The sequence below is a fragment of the Podarcis raffonei genome, chromosome 2 (genome assembly GCF_027172205.1).
Source record: "Podarcis raffonei isolate rPodRaf1 chromosome 2, rPodRaf1.pri, whole genome shotgun sequence".
Taxonomy (NCBI): domain Eukaryota; kingdom Metazoa; phylum Chordata; class Lepidosauria; order Squamata; family Lacertidae; genus Podarcis; species Podarcis raffonei.
Window position 1 is genome coordinate 121934267 of NC_070603.1, and position 17519 is coordinate 121951785.

General features: G+C 47.7%; 1 protein-coding gene across 1 annotated transcript in view; it reads left to right on the forward strand.

Moving 5' to 3' along the window:
- The window catches only part of LOC128409318 (alpha-2-macroglobulin-like), a 64236-nt gene that overhangs the window by 16724 nt on the left and 29993 nt on the right, over positions 1–17519 (forward strand). Inside the window, exons 11-21 of the mRNA XM_053379661.1 lie at positions 227–388; positions 1259–1483; positions 3913–3976; positions 6150–6292; positions 6848–6997; positions 7470–7643; positions 8802–8871; positions 9961–10129; positions 12200–12485; positions 14924–15047; positions 16149–16258. Coding sequence (XP_053235636.1) covers positions 227–388; positions 1259–1483; positions 3913–3976; positions 6150–6292; positions 6848–6997; positions 7470–7643; positions 8802–8871; positions 9961–10129; positions 12200–12485; positions 14924–15047; positions 16149–16258 — 1677 coding nt within the window. The remainder of the gene's footprint in view (positions 1–226; positions 389–1258; positions 1484–3912; positions 3977–6149; positions 6293–6847; positions 6998–7469; positions 7644–8801; positions 8872–9960; positions 10130–12199; positions 12486–14923; positions 15048–16148; positions 16259–17519) is intronic.

Here is a 17519-nt window from a genome sequence, read left to right on the forward strand (position 1 = left end):
TAAATTGGTATACTACCCTATACCCATAAATCTCAGGGTGGTTCACAAGATAAAACAGCAATATAAAAACCACAAAATACATAATAAAACTAAAGACAACCCAATAATCCCCCTGTACAATGGAATTTAATGGAAAATGCAACTTAAGCTATTCTGAAATAATAGCCAATGCAGTTCCCTGTCTGAAATAAAAGTCTTTGCTGTTTATTGGCCTCTGCCAACCCAGGCGAAGCTCGTGGACGGTGCCAGTGTTCCGATGGCCAACAAAACCGTTGAGATCCGTGTTGATCAATCAGGACACAGAATCAACTACACGACTGACCACCAGGGGGTTTTCCAGTTTTCCGTCGACACGACCAGCCTCACGGATAGTTCTATCAGGATCCAGGTGAGTGTTCCTTGGGACTGGAGGGGAAACAAGGGAGAGCTTTCACATTAACCAAGTCTGATGAGGAACAACTGAGGGAGTCGGGTATGTTTAGCCTGGAGAAGAGGAGACCGAGAGGAGATGAAACAGCCATCTTCAGATATCTGAAGGACCATCGGCACATGGAAGATGGAGCCAGTTTGTTTGCTGCTGCTGCTCCAGAGGGTAGTTAGAAAGGAGATTCTGGCTAAACATTAGGAAGAAGGATAAGAGCTGTTTGGCAGTGGAAGAGAGGACCCTGGAATGTGGTGGACTTCCCTTCCTTGGAGGTTTTTAAGCAGAGATCGGATGGTCACCTCTGCTGATCTCTTTAGAATCTTCGGGCATGATTTATCTTTTAATCTGCTTCTTTGTTGATTTTAATTGTTTTCTTCCAATGTTTTTAAATAGGTGGTTTTGATTTTATTTGATTTTTACTGTTGATTTCATTATTTTATTCTTTTGCTAAACTGTTTTGAGTGTGGGTTTTGTTTTGTTTTTTTACAGTCAAGCGGTATGTGAATTTTATGAAATAAAGAAAATTATTACTGTCGTACCTCGGTTGTCGAATGGAATCCGTTCCGGAAATCCATCCGACTTCTGAAAACATTTGACAACCGAGATGCGGCTTCTGATTGGCTGCAGGAGCTTCCTGCAGCCAACTGGAAGCCGCATTGGACATTCGGCTTCCAAAGAACGTTCACAACCCGGAACACTCGCTTCCGGGTTTGCGTTCGACTCACAAGACGTTTGGGATCCAACTATGACTGTATTGCATTTTGTTGTACGCTAACGTCATTGAGGCATCCGTGCCTTTCCTCTCCCCTCTTTTTGTTTATGTTTTTAAACCAGGCAATTTATAATTCAGGCTTGGTGTGTCATGAATGGGGCTGGCTCAGTCCCCATCACCAGGGCGCCTCTCATTCAGCCTCGCGCTTTTATTCACCAAGCGAAAGCTACCTCCACATTGAGCCCGTTCCTGGGACTTTAAGCTGCGGTCATACTCAGCCAGTTCGAGTGCATTACAGCCTGAAGCCTGGGCTGGTGGAAGATAAGAAGATTCACTTTCACTACCTGGTAAGCCCAAATGGAGAGATCGTTGTTTCAGTGCCTTGGGCTAGAACAGTGAGGGACCACCCAGGGGGCTGAATCTTAGGTCGTACAGCAGGGAAGGACCTCTGCCATTGACCAGTGCCATCGCTGTGTGTTGGTTGCTGCACGTGCAAATAGGTCAGAGAGGAAGCTGGACATTGGTCTGATAACTGTTGAGAAGACGGGGTTAGGTGGCTTGGAGCTGAAACGATCGATATTATAGCAGCCATATTTGCCTTATACATATGAAGTCCCTGACATTGTCAGGTGGGGCACTATGGGCAACTTCTGAGATTTGGTTTGCCTCTGCCAGGGGCTGAACCTTAGGGTGGCAGAGACTAGGGCTGCCATACTTCCAAAATTTCCCAGACCCAGCTGGGATTTAGGCCCCGTAAACAGTGTCTGGGTGGGAAATTGCTGAAATGTCTGGGAAAATCCAGACATATAGCAACTCATGTCGGAAGTGTAGATGCTGGCGAATTTCCTTTAAAATAACTCAAAACTTCATGGGGTTTTTTGGCCAAAAAAGCTTGATGGTGTGCCTGGATTTTCACTTTTTGAAATATGTCCTGGCAAAGTCCTTGCCCACAGAGGTTCTGCTTTCTTTCAGACATCCTTTAAAAAACAAGCAAGCCCTTAGAACATGAAGTTTTTCTTCTTCTACCTGTTAGCTTCTGTCAAAGCTTTTACTGTTCTTATCATACTACTACTGTGTTCCTTGTGTTGTACCTCACCTTACTATATTGCCTATGGAAAAAACATATTCCCAGAGTGTTTTTAGCAATCAAGCCCTCTTCCCAGAGAACTCTGAGGACTGTATCTCTGTGACGAGAATGGGGCTTTATCTTAATAGCTTGCAGCATGTGTAGAACCACGAGTTTTGTTAAGGGGGCAGGCCTTTTGTTGGGGGGCGGCAGAACCTCAGCTAGTTATTTTATATTGACTTTTATTGATTGGGGGGACAGTTGCCCCTCCCTGCCCCCCCATTGGCTATGCTCATGGTTTTCAGCACCCTTAACAAACCAGTTTCCAGAATTCTTCAGGGGAAGACACGGCTGTTTAAAGTGGTATGGAAACTGCTTTAAAGGTAAAGTGCAGATGGGGTCTCTTGTAAAACACAGCAGAGAGATCCTGTAGGAGGGCATGCTCCTAGTGGTGCATGCTCTAGTTATCTCCTGCTTGGACTACTGCAATGCGCTCTACGTGGGGCTACCTTTGAAGGTGACCCAGAAACTGCAATTCATCCAGAATGTGGCAGCTAGACTGGTGATGGGGAGCAGCAACCGAGACCACATAACACCAGTCGTGAAAGACCTACATTGGCTCCCAGTACGTTTCTGAGCACAATTCAAAGTGTTGGTGTTGACCTTTAAAGCCCTAAATGGCCTTGGCCCAGTATACCTGAAGGAGCGTCTCCACCCCCATTGTTCTGCCCGGACACTGAGGTCCAGCTCCGAGGGCCTTCCACCCTCAGAAGGCCTTCTCGGTAGTGGCGCCCACCCTGCGGAATGCCCTCCCATCAGATGTCAAGGAAATAAAACAGCTATCTGACTTTTAGAAGACATCTGAAGGCAGCCCTGTTTAGGAAAGTTTTAAATGTTTGATGTTTTGTCGTGTTTTTAATATTCTGTTGGGAGCTGCCCAGAGTGGCTGCCGAGACCCGGCCAGATGGGCAGGGTATAAGTCATCATAAATTATTATTTGCGTGGCGAGTCCACCCCCCCAGTGGAAATGAAAACACATGACACAATTATTAAGGTTAATGGGCTAAATAAGGCCACAACTTTATTGGTTACAGTAGGAACAGCTGGCAGGCGGGGAAAGAGGGAGATCCCCGGCCGCTTCCTGCATTAAATAGGGCAGGCCACGCCCCCAGAGCCAGCCGATTGGCTGGCCAGAGTGTGACGCAGCTGGTAATCCCCCAATCGCGCGGGGCTGGCCTCCAGCTGCCACGCGTGCGGTGGAGCTGTGAAGCCCGTGACCCCACCTCTTCTGCAGGGCGGAAGTGGCTTATTATTATTATTATTATTATTGAAGTTAATCCTGGTTAATCAATGAAGGCTGTCCATTAGGGCAAAAGGGGCACAACCCCATCAACCTCAGCTGGACCCCATCTACCTGCCTTCTTCCTTAGAACCAGTCCAGGGCTTGTCACTGCTTGTCACCTTCCTTCTACTTAGTTACAGTGTTGCCCTTAGTCACAGCATGGTAGAGTACGGGACAGATTTATAACCAGCAGGTTCCATCTGCCATTGCCTCTGTCGCCCCCTACTGTTTGGCTCCCCACATTCCACCCTGCCAGTTGGAAGGGCCACCAGCCACCATTGCCGCTGGTGCAGGAGTCGCTAACGTATCAGCGCCGCTAGACATTGGCCTCTTCCGCCCTCATCAGGTGTCTTCCTCCTTCCTTGCAGGTGATGGCTAAAGGGGGCATCGTACATTCGGGGATCCACGTTCAGCCTGAAGAAGATGGGAAAGGTAAATGCCACCTTGTGCTGGGCCCAGGGGTTAACCCAAGCAATGCAGACCAGGTCTGGTCCCGAATCAAAGGATCCCACGAGGAGTCAATCCAACAGGGCCAAGGCAGGAAACCAGGCTAGGTCAGGCACAGGGTCTCAGGCAGGTTCTAGCAAGCAGCAATGTTGCTCCCACAACCTGGGGCGGGGTCCGGCAGCCTTTTATCTCTGATGGGGTAACGGCTGGTCCTGATCCCCCGTTGACTCACTTCCCTGTCTTGCCCGAAGGCGAGCACTCCTCCTGCGAGTACTCAGGTCTCTCCTTCTCTCAGACTTGAGTCTCTGCAGCTCGGGAGATGTCGGTGGGTTACTAGACCCAGAGGCCACCTCAGCCTCCCCTGACCCAACCGGCAGTGGAGTAGCTGCACGTGATTTCCCAGCAGAGGGCAACGAGGTCATCCCCACATCTGGAGCCAAGGCAGGCTCAGGCCCCTGACTCGGCCCAGCTGGTGCTTGTTGCAGGGGAACCTGTGCAGACTGGGCTCTTCAGAATCAGGCCCCAGACTCGGTTCAGATGCCGCCTGAGGCAGAGGATATGGTGCTGACCGAGACTCCTCCGGTTCCGAGTCTGAGCCCGAGTCCCAGGCCATCACACACCTCCTTCCCATTTCTCCACTTCATTCTTGAATGCCAACCTGGTGGGTGTCAGCCATGTGCCATTTACATTCCACCGTTTCAATTGAATTGGTGCTGTACCACTGGGAATGGTTTTGCTTCTTCTTCTTCTTCTGTCTGTTTTTAAAAATGCACATTGTGTTGTTGTAACCCCCACACACCCGCCTTGGGCCTCATGAGGAAGGCCAGGTAAGAAATCTTACAAATCAATAAATGGTGAAGATTTGACGTTTTCTCCCCCCCGCAAACAGTTTTTGATCTGGGCTTCCACTGAAATGAGGCTGCATTTTAAGTTGTACTTTAATCCTGTTTTTAAGTTGTATTTTAATCAATTGTCTTTATACCTGATGTTAGCTGCCCTGAGCCTGGTCTTGGCCGGGGAGGGCGTGGTTTCTTACCCCCATCACTAGAAGTTTAAAGGTTTTAATTTATTCCACGGAACCAACTTAGCATCAATATTACACTCAAATATTACTGCCATTTGTTTGTTTTGCCATGTATGCATTATTGTACTAATACTGGTTATTGCTGTTTAATCTGGCATGCAAGACAGTAAAGGTAAAGGTAAAGGGACCCCTGACCATTAGGTCCAGTCATGGCCGACTCTGAGGTTGCGGCGCTTATCTCGCTTTATTGGCCGAGGGAGCCGGCGTACAGCTTCCGGGTCATGTGGCCAGCATGACAAAGCCGCTTCTGGCGAACCAGAGCAGCACACGGAAATGCCATTTACCTTCTTGCTGGAGCGGTACCTATTTATCTACTTGTACTTTGACGTGCTTTCGAACTGCTAGGTTGGCAGGAGCAGGGAGCGAACAATGGGAGCTCACCCCGTCACGGGGATTCGAACTGCCGACCTTCTGATTGGCAAGTCCTAGGCTCTGTGGTTTAACCCACAGCGCCACCCACGTCCCTTTATACAAGACAGTAGCCATAGATAAGGAATTACTTTGCATATTGAAGTGCAAGGGGAAGTTACTGGGTTGTTTTTATTTTGATTATGTATTTTGTGTTTTTATATTCTTATTTTATCCTGTGAACCGCCCTGAGACCTGCAGGTATAGGGTGGTATATAAATTTAATATAAAAATAAAAATAAAAAATAAAAAATAAAATAAACATAAAAAAATAAGATGGGCCAGTGGCCCATCTTGTCCAGCATCTTATTCTCACAGTGGCCAACCAGAGGACAGTTATGGGGAGCCCACAAACAGGATTTGAACTCAAGACCCCTCTCCCCTTCTGCTGCTTCCAGCTACTAGCATTCAGGAGCATCACTGCCTCGTTACAAGAAAATAACATGCTATGCAAATACCCTCCAGAGTGTTGCTAGAGTTATGAGTGCCACATGGAACTGAGGGCTTTTGACTTCTGGTTCTCATGCCGACTCCTTCAATGCTTCCTCAGTTTTATCCTCGTTGGTTGTCTTGAGAGCTGAAGCTCGGGCAAAGATACCACATTGGAATTAATTCTCGTAACCTCTCTCTCTCCTCTGCCTGCTTTTGTGATTCTCTGCTTACCAGCCAAAGGGGTATTTTCTCTGGACCTCCCTGTGGATGCAGACATTGCTCCCTTGGCCCGCTTGCTTCTGTACACAGCCTTGCCCAGCGGAGAACTTGTGGCTCACTCGGCAGACTTCACTGTTGAGAACTGCTTCAGAAACAAGGTAAGGCTGTGGGGACTCTCTGAGGCCTGTTGGTTTCTGTTTCCCTCACTGAGCAGCTGCTGCAAGTCACAGGACTATGTTTATCATTCCACAGTCCAGATACTGTTGGATTCCCACGGGAAAGGGAGACGGGATGTGACGTTTCCTGTTTCCTTTGTACTGTCGGTTCTTTGTTGGCGTTGCTCTCTGCTTCTCCCAGAGACAAGATGTATATTTGTATGCTCTCTGCATAGAGTAGTAATAAAGCTTAGCAATGTAGCCATACCTGCCTCATCCTTTCGTTGCGGACTCTGGGTGTTTATACTCTGCTGGGCTCAAGCCAAGATGAGCCGTATCAGCTCGGAGGCCAATAGCTAGTTCATTCTCCAGGACATCACCGAAGATGTCATTTTGTTCACCCAATAGAGCATCGCTTTTACTGGTCGGACCAGTAAATATCAGCTCGTTGGCAGTGGCAGAGGGCAACCCAATGAAACGAAACAAAAACAAAGAGGGATTATTTCATGCTGTTATGTACAGGAACAAATTCAACAAAGGCTTTTTTTATGTGTCCAGGTGGAATTGTGGTTCACTGAGCCCAAAGGGCTCCCTGGCAGCCAAACTCGACTCGTTCTTGCATCCGCCAAAGACTCCCTCTGTGGCATCCATGCTGTTGATAAGAGTGTCTATCTCTTGAAACCCGAAGCTGAGCTCTCCCCTCGGACTGTGAGTCTTGAGCTGCCTTAAAACTGTCTTCAGGTAGAACATTTCCAGAGCTGTTTTCTCTCCTCCCCCACCATCACCCATACTGCCTCTTTGGTGCCATTCTTACTACTATAATAATAATAATAATAATAATAATAATAATAATAATAATAATAATAATTTCAATTCATCCTTCTTCTTAAGGTCCCAGGAAGGGCTACAACAATTAAAACACATAATTGATAGTAAAACAATATACAGTGGTACATGGAGCAGACCTATTTTCCTGTGCCACAAGTCAGCAATAGATGGTGGCACCTGGAATCAATTTGGCAATAGTGTAGAATTATGCATCTACACAATTTGGCAATTCGTGTAGAATTTTCCCCTCCCTAGATACGACAAGTGCTGGGTATAAAGGACTGGGGGATGACTACCAGTATCAGAAGTATCGGAGCATTTTGGGTCATGCTGAATTGTGACTACTTTTCAGATTTATGACTTGCTTCCTGTGAAGAACCTCAAAGGCTATCCACATGATAACCCTCATTTGAACGAAATGACCACTCGTCCCTGTGTGACACGGAAAACAATTGTTGTGGATGGCATCCGCTACACCCCTGATTCTTATACTTACGGTGAAGGGGACGCCTATGAAATTCTCAAGGTGAGCACTAAAGGTCACTGAAATACAGTGGTACCTTGGTTTCTGATCGTCTCCGTTGACAAACGTTTCGGAATTTGAATGCCGAAACATCACCTTGCTGACAAAGGTCCGTATAGTTAAAGCTATAGTTTTCCAAGTAGTGATGTATGGAAGTGAGAGCTGGACCATAAAGAAGGCTGATCGCCAAAGAATGGATGTTTTTGAATTATGGTGGTGGAGGAGACTCTTGAGAGTCCCATGGACTGCAAGAAGATCAAACGCATCCATTCTGAAGGAAATCAGCCCTGAGTGCTCACTGGAAGGACAGATCGTGAAGCTGAGGCTCCAATACTTTGGCCACCTCATGAGAAGAGAAGACTCCCTGGTAAAGACCCTGATGTTGGGAAAGATGGAGGGCACAAGGAGAAGGGGACGACAGAGGAGGAGATGGTTGAACAGTGTTGTCGAAGCTACCAGCATGAGTTTGACCAAACTTGTGGGAGGCAGTAGAAGACAGGAGTGCCTGGAGTGCTCTGGTCCATGAGGTCACAAAGAGTCGGATACGACTAAACGACTAAACAACAACAATGTATTGCCACTTCTGGGGTTGGGTTTTTTTCTACACAAAACATTTCAATGACTGTGGCAAAGCCCTGGACTTTCTAGCTAGCTAGAAAGAAAGAGTGAGTCAGAATTCCACCTCACTACCGTGCCTCTGAGGGACGTGGGTGGTGCTGTGGGTTGAACCACAGAGCCTAGGACTTGCCGATCAGAAGGTCGGCAGTTCGAATCCCCACGACGGGGTGAGCTCCTGTTGCTTGGTCCCTGCTCCTGCCAACCTAGCAGTTCGAAAGCACATCAAAGTGCAAGTAGATCAATAGGTACTGCTCTGGCAGAAAGGTAAGCAGTGTTTCCGTGCACAGCTGTGGTTCTCCAGAATCGGATTAGTCATGCTGGCCACATGACCCGGAAGCTGTACTCCGGCTCCCTCGGCCAATAAAGCGAGATGAGCGCCGCAACCCCAGAGTCAGCCACAACTGGACCTAATGATCAGGGGTCCCTTTACCTTTTCACCATGACTCTACATATATCAAACCTTTTGATGTACAAAATCCCTACCCCCCACCCCTTCTATGCGCCATAAAATGTTTCATAATGGCTCCTTGGCTTTTTTTACAGGACTTTGGCCTGAAAGTTTTCACGAGCACCAAGATACACAAGCCTCACATATGCCAAGCCCAAAGACAGAGTAAGAACTGGCACTGGGATCAGGGGGCCGAACTGGAAAGATGATGAAAATACACTGGCCTTGCTATGTAAAGCCCTGCACAGCTTGAGACCAGGATCTCTGAATGATCACCTTGCCGTCTCTATCACTGTTTTCCAGATTTAAAGGTTCCGTTGTATATATTTTAACTGTAGCTTGTTAAGGGTGCTGAGAGGTGGCCCCTATTCCCCACGCAGACGTACAGTTCTCAGGGAGGGGGATGTAACAGTAAACCCCTCTTCGCAGAGAACACAGGGAAGCTCTGCGAGGGGAATAAGGATCTCCTAGCAACTCTTAACAAACTACACTTCCCAGGAGGCTGTGGGGTGGGGTGGAGGCACGATGGCTGTTTAAAGTGCTTCACGCATAAACTAACATGTTTTCATAACCTTCCGGGACCTTAGGGTGAAGGGTAGGCAATAAATTAAATCAAAATAACAACATTCATTACAATCATTAAGCAGTATGAATTATAAATTAAATAACTGATCATTATCAGTAGCGGTACAGTGGTACCTTGGTTTTCCAATGTAATGCATTCTGGAAGACTGTTCGGCTTCTGAAACGTTCGAAAACTGACACGCAAAGGATGGTCTGCAATTTCAATTGAGAAAATTGAGGAAAAAGCACTCAGAGGAATCCGTTCGACTTCCGAGGCACGTTCAAAAATGGAAGTGTTTACTTCTTGGTTCTCGGCGTTTGAAAACGGAAACATTCAGCTTCTGAGATGCTCGAAAATCAAGGTACCATTGTACTGATCGTTTTGTTAGTTTTTTCTTAATTTTTTTCTTAATTTTTATTTTAACACTGGGGGGTAGGCGCTAAGTAGTTGCACAGAGCTGAATCACACATTCATGTTCCATCTGACAGAAAAATGAAGGGATGGCCAACATGACTGAGTAGGAAGAATGCCCCCGGTGCTTTTTAGCGGCGATAAGTGTGCGCAAGTCACTGCGCAGTTCAGAAGTCGGAACAGAGCTTGAGTGAATAGCTGTGGGCGATTTCCCCCTGAAAGGCTGGCAATGTGTTTTGACACCAATTAATAATGTAAATAATATCCTCTCCTCTAAGCAGCCTTTGAACCTCAAGCTGGCTATGAATCAAGATATGCCCAGCCGATGGCGTATATTGGTGGTGTTGGTAGTGTTGCTGGTGGTGCCTACCTCGATTCCCCTGAAGCTACGAAGCCTGCCAGGAGTTTCTTCCCTGAGACGTGGCTGTGGCAACTGGTCGTATTGGAGTAAGTGGTATTAAGCAGTGGGTTGACAAAGCAGACGACACAGAGATTTCTCCAAGTGGTTCTTTATAGTAAGCTGGAACTGAACTGAACAGAAAACAGCTCAGCCGGCCTGCTTTTATAGGCAGCCAGCTGTCAACATTGCAACAACAACCCAGGGTTTCCCACCTAAATTAACTGACGTGGACCTGAGTGAAAACTATATACACAATACCCTGATGGCCAGGGTGAGAACTTCAATACATAACACCCCTCCCCACCGAGATAAGGCATTAGTTACAATCATAGTGGTTCCATTATATACAGCAATACTCTTCAGTAAGGCACATAAGCATATTAATTGACCCTATTCACCATACAGCTTTACATGTGCAGTTTGTCCAGTGAACATAGTCTTTTAAATAAGCTGGGTGCTTGGAAACCCTGCTGGACTGCCGAGGGCCAGTACCAGAGTCCTGGTGGCCGCCCGATTCTGGCTGCGACTGTGGTGTTGTTGGGATACTGCCAGGGAGACAAAGTCCATCTGAGCCCCCAAGCTCCTGCCGGACGATCCATCGATCTCCCGTAGACACGCAGTATCAGCTCTTAGCGACACGAAGCCTCAGAATAGATCGCCACATTCTTAGGCTGGTGCACACTCTATCAGCAGAATTCACACAGCAAAAGATGCACAGCAGGAGAGCAGATTTACAGTTTATTCAGCGTTGGTCAGAACAAAGAAACCATGACCGTCTGCTTCGGTCTGCTCAGGCAACAAGGAGGGAAACGAAAGCAACTGAAAAACATAAACATCCTGTGAACAGGAAATACGCAGACTCTGTGACTCACAAAGCCTGCTCCCTTTTAAGGTGGAACGGAAATATCCTAACAGGTGTGACCAAATGTGGCGTTGAGCCCGAGTTCACTGGCTCCGCTACTGTCGAAGGAACTGCCGCGAGCGGACTCAGCGGACAGTCAGGCACGGCAGTGGTCTGAGTCTCTGGAGAGCCAGGCAGACCCACCAAAACGGCTCGGCTCGGCTCCATGCCCTCAGTTTGTGAAGAAGATGTCGGTGGAGCCTCGCCTTCCATTAGCAACCGCTCTTTGAGCCTTGGGGAGAGATGGGGACAAATGATGTGGCAGAGGGCGTAGGAAAGAGGTTTTCAGGCCCTGTACCCGCAGGCCTCAGGGAGGTTCACAGCATAAAAATCAAAATACAGAAACCCCCTCCCCAACACCTTTTAAAAGGGCATTGGATGTCAATCAGCTATTAGACTAGTTCTTTAGCTACTAAGACACCATCAATATGTCAATCAGCCAAAGAGAGATGCTTTTGCCTGGCTCTTGAAGGTGTACAATGAAGGTGCCAGACGAACCTCCCTGGGGAGAGCATTCCGCAGACAGGGGGCCACTGCAGAACAGGCCCGTTCCCATGTTGCCACCCTAGGGCATGCCTATTTTCACTGCAGGATCACACCGTCCAACGTACTCGGGCTCACGCCTCCTTCCCCAAGCCTGGGAAGCGTTTGCCCAGCTTAGGGAAGGAGGGGTGATGCTCTGTCGGGGTCTGAGAGCCTCCTTCCCAAAGAAAAGGTGGTGGAACTGTGTTCCGGCGAATTCCACCAGAAAACCCCCCACTTCATACAGGTTCTCCATCAAAGCATATACAGTGGTACCTCTGGATGCGAACAGGATCCGTTCCAGAACGCCATTCGCATCCTGAGCAGAACGCAACCCGCGTCTGCAGGTCGTGATTTGCCACTTCTGCGCATGCGCGTGACGTCATTTTGAGCGTCTGTGCATGCGTGAGCGGCAAAACCCGGAAGTAACCCATTCCATTACTCCCGGGTCGCCACGGAACGCAACCTGAAAATGCTCAACCTGAAGCTACTTTAACCTGAGGTATGACTGTACTATAATTCCCACTACATTAGTCTGACACGGTACCCCCAACAGCACCCCGGGTCTCTTGAAGCAGTAAACCCTTCCAGGGAGGCTACTTGAGTTCTCCCACCCACCCCAACTGCTTGTTCAAAGGTGCTGTTGTGATCCACACTAACTCCCCCCTCTCTTTTGTTCACCTGTGTCCTTCAGCGGCGATTACTCAGGTACAGGGGTCCTCTTGGGTCACTCAGAGAAGGAGGGTGGCATCGTTCCAGGAGAAGTGATTATGCCTGTGACCATACCGGACACCATCACGGAATGGCAAGTGGGAGCTTTCTGCTTGTCATCAGACCACGGCATTGGCATTGCCCCGGTCGCCACCGTCAACGCCTTCCAGTTGTTCTTCACTGAGGTCACTCTGCCCTACTCTGTGGTGAGGGGTGAAGCATTCATGATGAAGGCCACTGCCTTCTCCTACCAGAAAAACATGATGAAGGTGAGGAATGCCCAAACTTGTCTCCCAATTTGGGGGAGAGGGACCCTCTTTCCTCTTTCCTTGGCACAGGATTAGGATTTTGTGGGCATAGAATATATAATAATAATTGTTGTTGTAGTCTGGAGGGTTTTTTGTAAAAAATATACATTTATTTATTTTTAATAATAATAATAATAATAATAATAATAATAATAATTTATGTATACCCCCACCCATCTGACTGGGCTTCCCCAGCCACTCTGGGCGGCTTCCAACAAAATACTAAAATACAGTAGTCTGTTGAACATTAAAAATTTCCCTAAAGAGGGCTGCCTTCAGATGTCTTCTAAAAGTCTGGTAGTTGTTGTTCTCTTTGGCATCTGGTGGGAGGGCGTTCCACAGGGCGGGTGCCACCACCGAGAAGGCCCTCTGTCTGTTTCCCTGTAACTTGGCTTCTCGCAGTGAGGGAACCGCCAGAAGGCCCTCGGCGCTGGACCTCAGGGCTCCCATGCCTTTCGGAGAGCTGCACAAAGCTAAGCCTGGGCGCGCTGCGCCTCCCCGCTGTCCCCCGAGCTTGCGGGGCTGGTGACAGGGAGAAGCATGCATCTCCCCGCCCCCAGCCTCCAAACCATGTCAGGAGACAGCAGGATGGCGCGCTGCACCTCCCCGCTGTCCCCCGAGCTTGCGGGGCTGGCGGTGGGGCTCTCCTGAAGCCTGGAGAGCGGGAGGGGTCGGTGCGCACCGACCCCTCTCACTCTCCAGGCTTCAGCGAAAGCCTGCACTCGCCCCATAGGACGCACACACATTTCCCCTTCATTTTTGGAGGGGGAAAAGTGCGTCCTATAGGGCGAAAAATATGGTATTTTTGCTAATTTATTAGGAATTAAATACCATCAATACATCATTTTCATATAACTTTGTTTCAAAGAATAGCATGCTGTAAACTTTAAATCCCAATTCCAGAACCTATCCCATGCTGTTAATTGTATAGGTAAAGGTAAGGGGACCCCTGACCATTAGGTCCAGTCGTGGACGACTCTGGGGTTGTGCGCTTATCTCACTTTATAGGCCGAGGGAGCCGGTGTTTGTAGACAGCTTCCGGGTCATGTGGCCAGCATGACTAAGCCACTTCTGGCGAACCAGAGCAGTGCATGGAAACACCGTTTACCTTCCTGCCAGAGTGGTACCTATTTATCTACTTGCACTTTGACGTGCTTTTGAACTGCTAGGTTGGCAGGAGCAGGGACTGAGCAACGGGAGCTCACCCCATTGCAGGGGTTCGAACCGCCGATCTTCTGATCAGCAAGCCCCAGCTCTGTGGTTTAGACCACAGTGCCACCCGCGTCCCTAATTGTATATTATATCCAAAATGCCTCACCCAGTGTATCATTACTAATTTGACCTGTTCGCCTTTCGTATCTCATTCTAATAATAATTTATACATTTTTGAAAGTAATTTATTCTTATTTTCTATCAGCTCCTTTTTAAATTTAGAGGTTTCACTAAAGAAACCTTTCTTTTTGTCATCTTAAATATATCATTAATTTGATGGTATTGTAACCAATCAGGTAGTAATCCTCTTATATCTTCAAACCTCTTTAGTTTCAACTCATGATCTGCTTCCATTAATAGTTCTTTAAAAGATGCCCAGTCATTTCTCATGTTTATTTTCCACCCAGAGATATCGCCTTCAGTGGGGAAACCACCATGGTGTTTTTTGTTCTAATATATTTTTTTTATTTCCCCATTACTTCATAAACCACTTTCCTTACTACATGGTTTAGGAAAGCTCTATGTACTTTAACCTTCTCATACCACAGATACGCATGCCAGCCAAATCTGTTATATTGGGCTAGTCTGGTGTGAGAGAGTGAGAGAATTTGTTAAGAGGAGTCAGTCAAACAGTTGAGATAATCAGTCAGAAGGTATTAAGAAGGTATAGGCCAGTAAAGAAACAAAAGTTAAGATACTGACAGGAATATTATCTGAGAAACCATAAACTTGTTTTTGGTTCACTTTTAACAACTGACTAGTTGTTTTACCAGAGAGTAACTGGTTGGTGGCAGCGGGGAAGCAAGCACAGTGGTGGCACAGGGATCAATAGACCGTTAAACGTCCAGGGACCCTGTGTGATCGCCACAATGACCTTCAAGATCTACAACACAGAGGTGCGTCTGCCTCCCTCATTGTACAGCTTTTGAAGTACAGCGAAGATGCAGCCCTTTGCCCAGGCTTCTGGGCAGCTTTTAGGACCCACCTTGTTTTTATGGCTCTAAGTGGTTTCAAATTGTTTTCTAATGTCATTTCTAATGCTATCATCCACTCTGAGACCTTATGGGTCATCTGACACCTCTCATGGCTTTCCGAGTGTCAACTTGATCTCTTCCTGCTCCTCCTTTGAATTCTTTTTGTGGTATTCTGCTTCCTTCCCACCGTAACTTCTCTCTGTCCATGAACAGGTCACTATGTCTCTGGCTCCATCCCCTGACTTTGAGGCCATCCCAGTGGAGGAAGAGGCGCCTTCTTGTCTGCCTGAAAATGGGAGGAAAACCATCTCCTGGTTGGTGACACCCAAGTCTCTGGGTAAGCAGCAACACTTCACATTTTGGATTTGGTGGGCGGGGTGATGGGGTGGTGGTGATGAGGGTGATGGTGTGAGGAAGAGGAGCAAGCCTGTCCCATCCTCATGTGGTAGGAAGACTATCTTCCTTCAGGGAAGATCAGGGATATAGGTAGATATATGCCTAAAGCAGAGTACAGTGGTACCTCGGGTTAAGAACTTAATTCATTCCAGAGGTGCGTTCTTAACCTGAAACAGTTCTTAACACTGAGGTCCAGTGCCGAGGGCCTTCTGCCGGTTTCCTTGCTGCGAAAAGTGAGGTTACAGGGAACCAGGCAGAGGGCCTTCTTGGTGGTGGTGCCCGCACTGTGGAATGCCCTTCCAGAAGATGTCAAGGCAATAAACTATTTTACTTTTAAAAGACAACTGAAGCCGGCCCTGTTTAGGGAAGTTTTTAATGACTGACGCTGTATTGTTTTTAATATTCCGTTGGAAGCTGCCCAGAGTCACTGGGTCAGGACCCCTGACCATTAGGTCCAGTTGTGAACGACTCTGGGGTTGCAGCGCTCATCTCGCATTATTGGCTGAGGGAGCCAGCATACAGCTTCCAGGTCATGTGGCCAGCATGACTAAGCAGCTTCTGGCGAACCAGAGCAGCACACGGAAACGCCGTTTACCTTCCCGCCGGAGTGGTACCTATTTATTTACTTGCACTTTGACGTGCTTTCGAACTGCTAGGTTGGCAGGAGCAGGGACCGAACAATGGGAGCTCACCCCGTCGCAGGGATTCGAACAGCCAACCTTCTGATCGGCAAGTCCTAGGCTCTGTGGTTTAACCCACAGTGCCACCCACGTCCCTCATTACATATATAAAACATTCATAAAACATATGGATAATTACAATTAAAAAACGCAAGTCCAGCCCTTTCGTTAAAAACAGTGTTGGTATCAGGAAATCTTCAATAGTTGCCTAGGAATATTTTAAGACAGCTGATGCTAAATAGCTCCATAAATGGCTTGAGGAGAAGAAAAGGCTACAGAGAGAGAGAGAGAGAGAGAGAGAGAGAGAGAGAGAGAGAGAGAGAGATATGGGCAGGATGACAAGATGGACATTTTCGTTCTAGGGGAAGTGAACTTCACCGTCAGTGCCAAGGCCCAGCCCTGTGGGAATGCAATAGAGGTGGCGAATATCCAAGAACAGCAGGACACTGTGATCAAATCTGTTTTAGTGGAGGTAGGAGAGTTGCTTTAATCTCGGTGATGGTGGGGGCTTGCATGCATGTATTTCCACATATTTATGCTGGGGAAACGACACCTTAAAGATGGCAAAGTCCTGCCTCAGGAGGTTACCCTCCATGTCTTCCAAGAGCACATGTGGGCTGCCTTGGGAGATGATGGACTCTCTTTCCCTGGAGGTTTTTAAGCAGAGGATGGATGGCCATCTGCCATGGATGCTTTAGCTGAGATTCCAGCTTGCTGGGGGTTGGACTAGAAGAAGAGAGTTTGGATTTGATATCCCGCTTTATCACTCCCCGAAGGAGTCTCAAAGCGGCTCACATTCTCCTTTCCCTTCCTCCCCGACAACAAACACTCTGTGAGGTGAGTGGGGCTGAGAGACTTCAGAGAAGTGTGACTAGCCCAAGGTCACCCAACAGCTGCATGTGGAGGAGCAGGGAAGCGAACCCAGTTCACCAGATTACGAGTCCACCACTCTTAACCACTACACCACACTGGCTTTGAGGACTAGCTCAGCCTCAGAGTCCCTTCCAACTCTGCAATTCTGTGATTGTATGATCGTACAGCCAAGGACTTGAGCAATGATGGTTGCAACCTCCTTTTGATGCTTAAGGCAGTACAGTGTTCGACTAAAGAGTTGCACAGGTCCAATGGGAATGTCATTAGTGCAATGAGATTCTCCCTCCCCCCTCTTCTCCTCCACCCCCAAATCTGCTCTGGGGGGATTTAGCAGGCACACTGGGAGAGGAGGGGGGAAGAATATTATATCGCACAAAGAGAAATCCTTGTACAGATGAAACATAACAGATGAAATAACCCTTAAATTGAACAGATTATACCCAACTAACTCCTAATTAGATAAGACCGATTGCAGTTAATGAACACAGGTCTGGTCATATCCATTAACTTCAATGGGCCCTGGCCACATTAACACCATACATTTAAAGTGCTACGATGCCACTTTAAACAGCTCCAAATAATTAGAAGAGCTGTAGCTGGTTAGGCTGAGAGGATGCTGAGACCCCTATTCCCCTTGCAGAGCTACAATTCCCATTGTGGTTTAATAATCAATTCCTTTTCCTAGGAGAGTCTGGGAATTGTAGCTTTGTAAGGGGAGTAGTCTTTGTCCATGGAGTTTTCTTGGCAGGGATACTGGAGTGGCTTGCCGGTTCCTGCTCCAGCTGGATCACGTTTGGTCAAAACTCTCCACTATGACCTGTCCATCTTGGGTGCCCTGCACGGCATAGCTCATAGCTTCT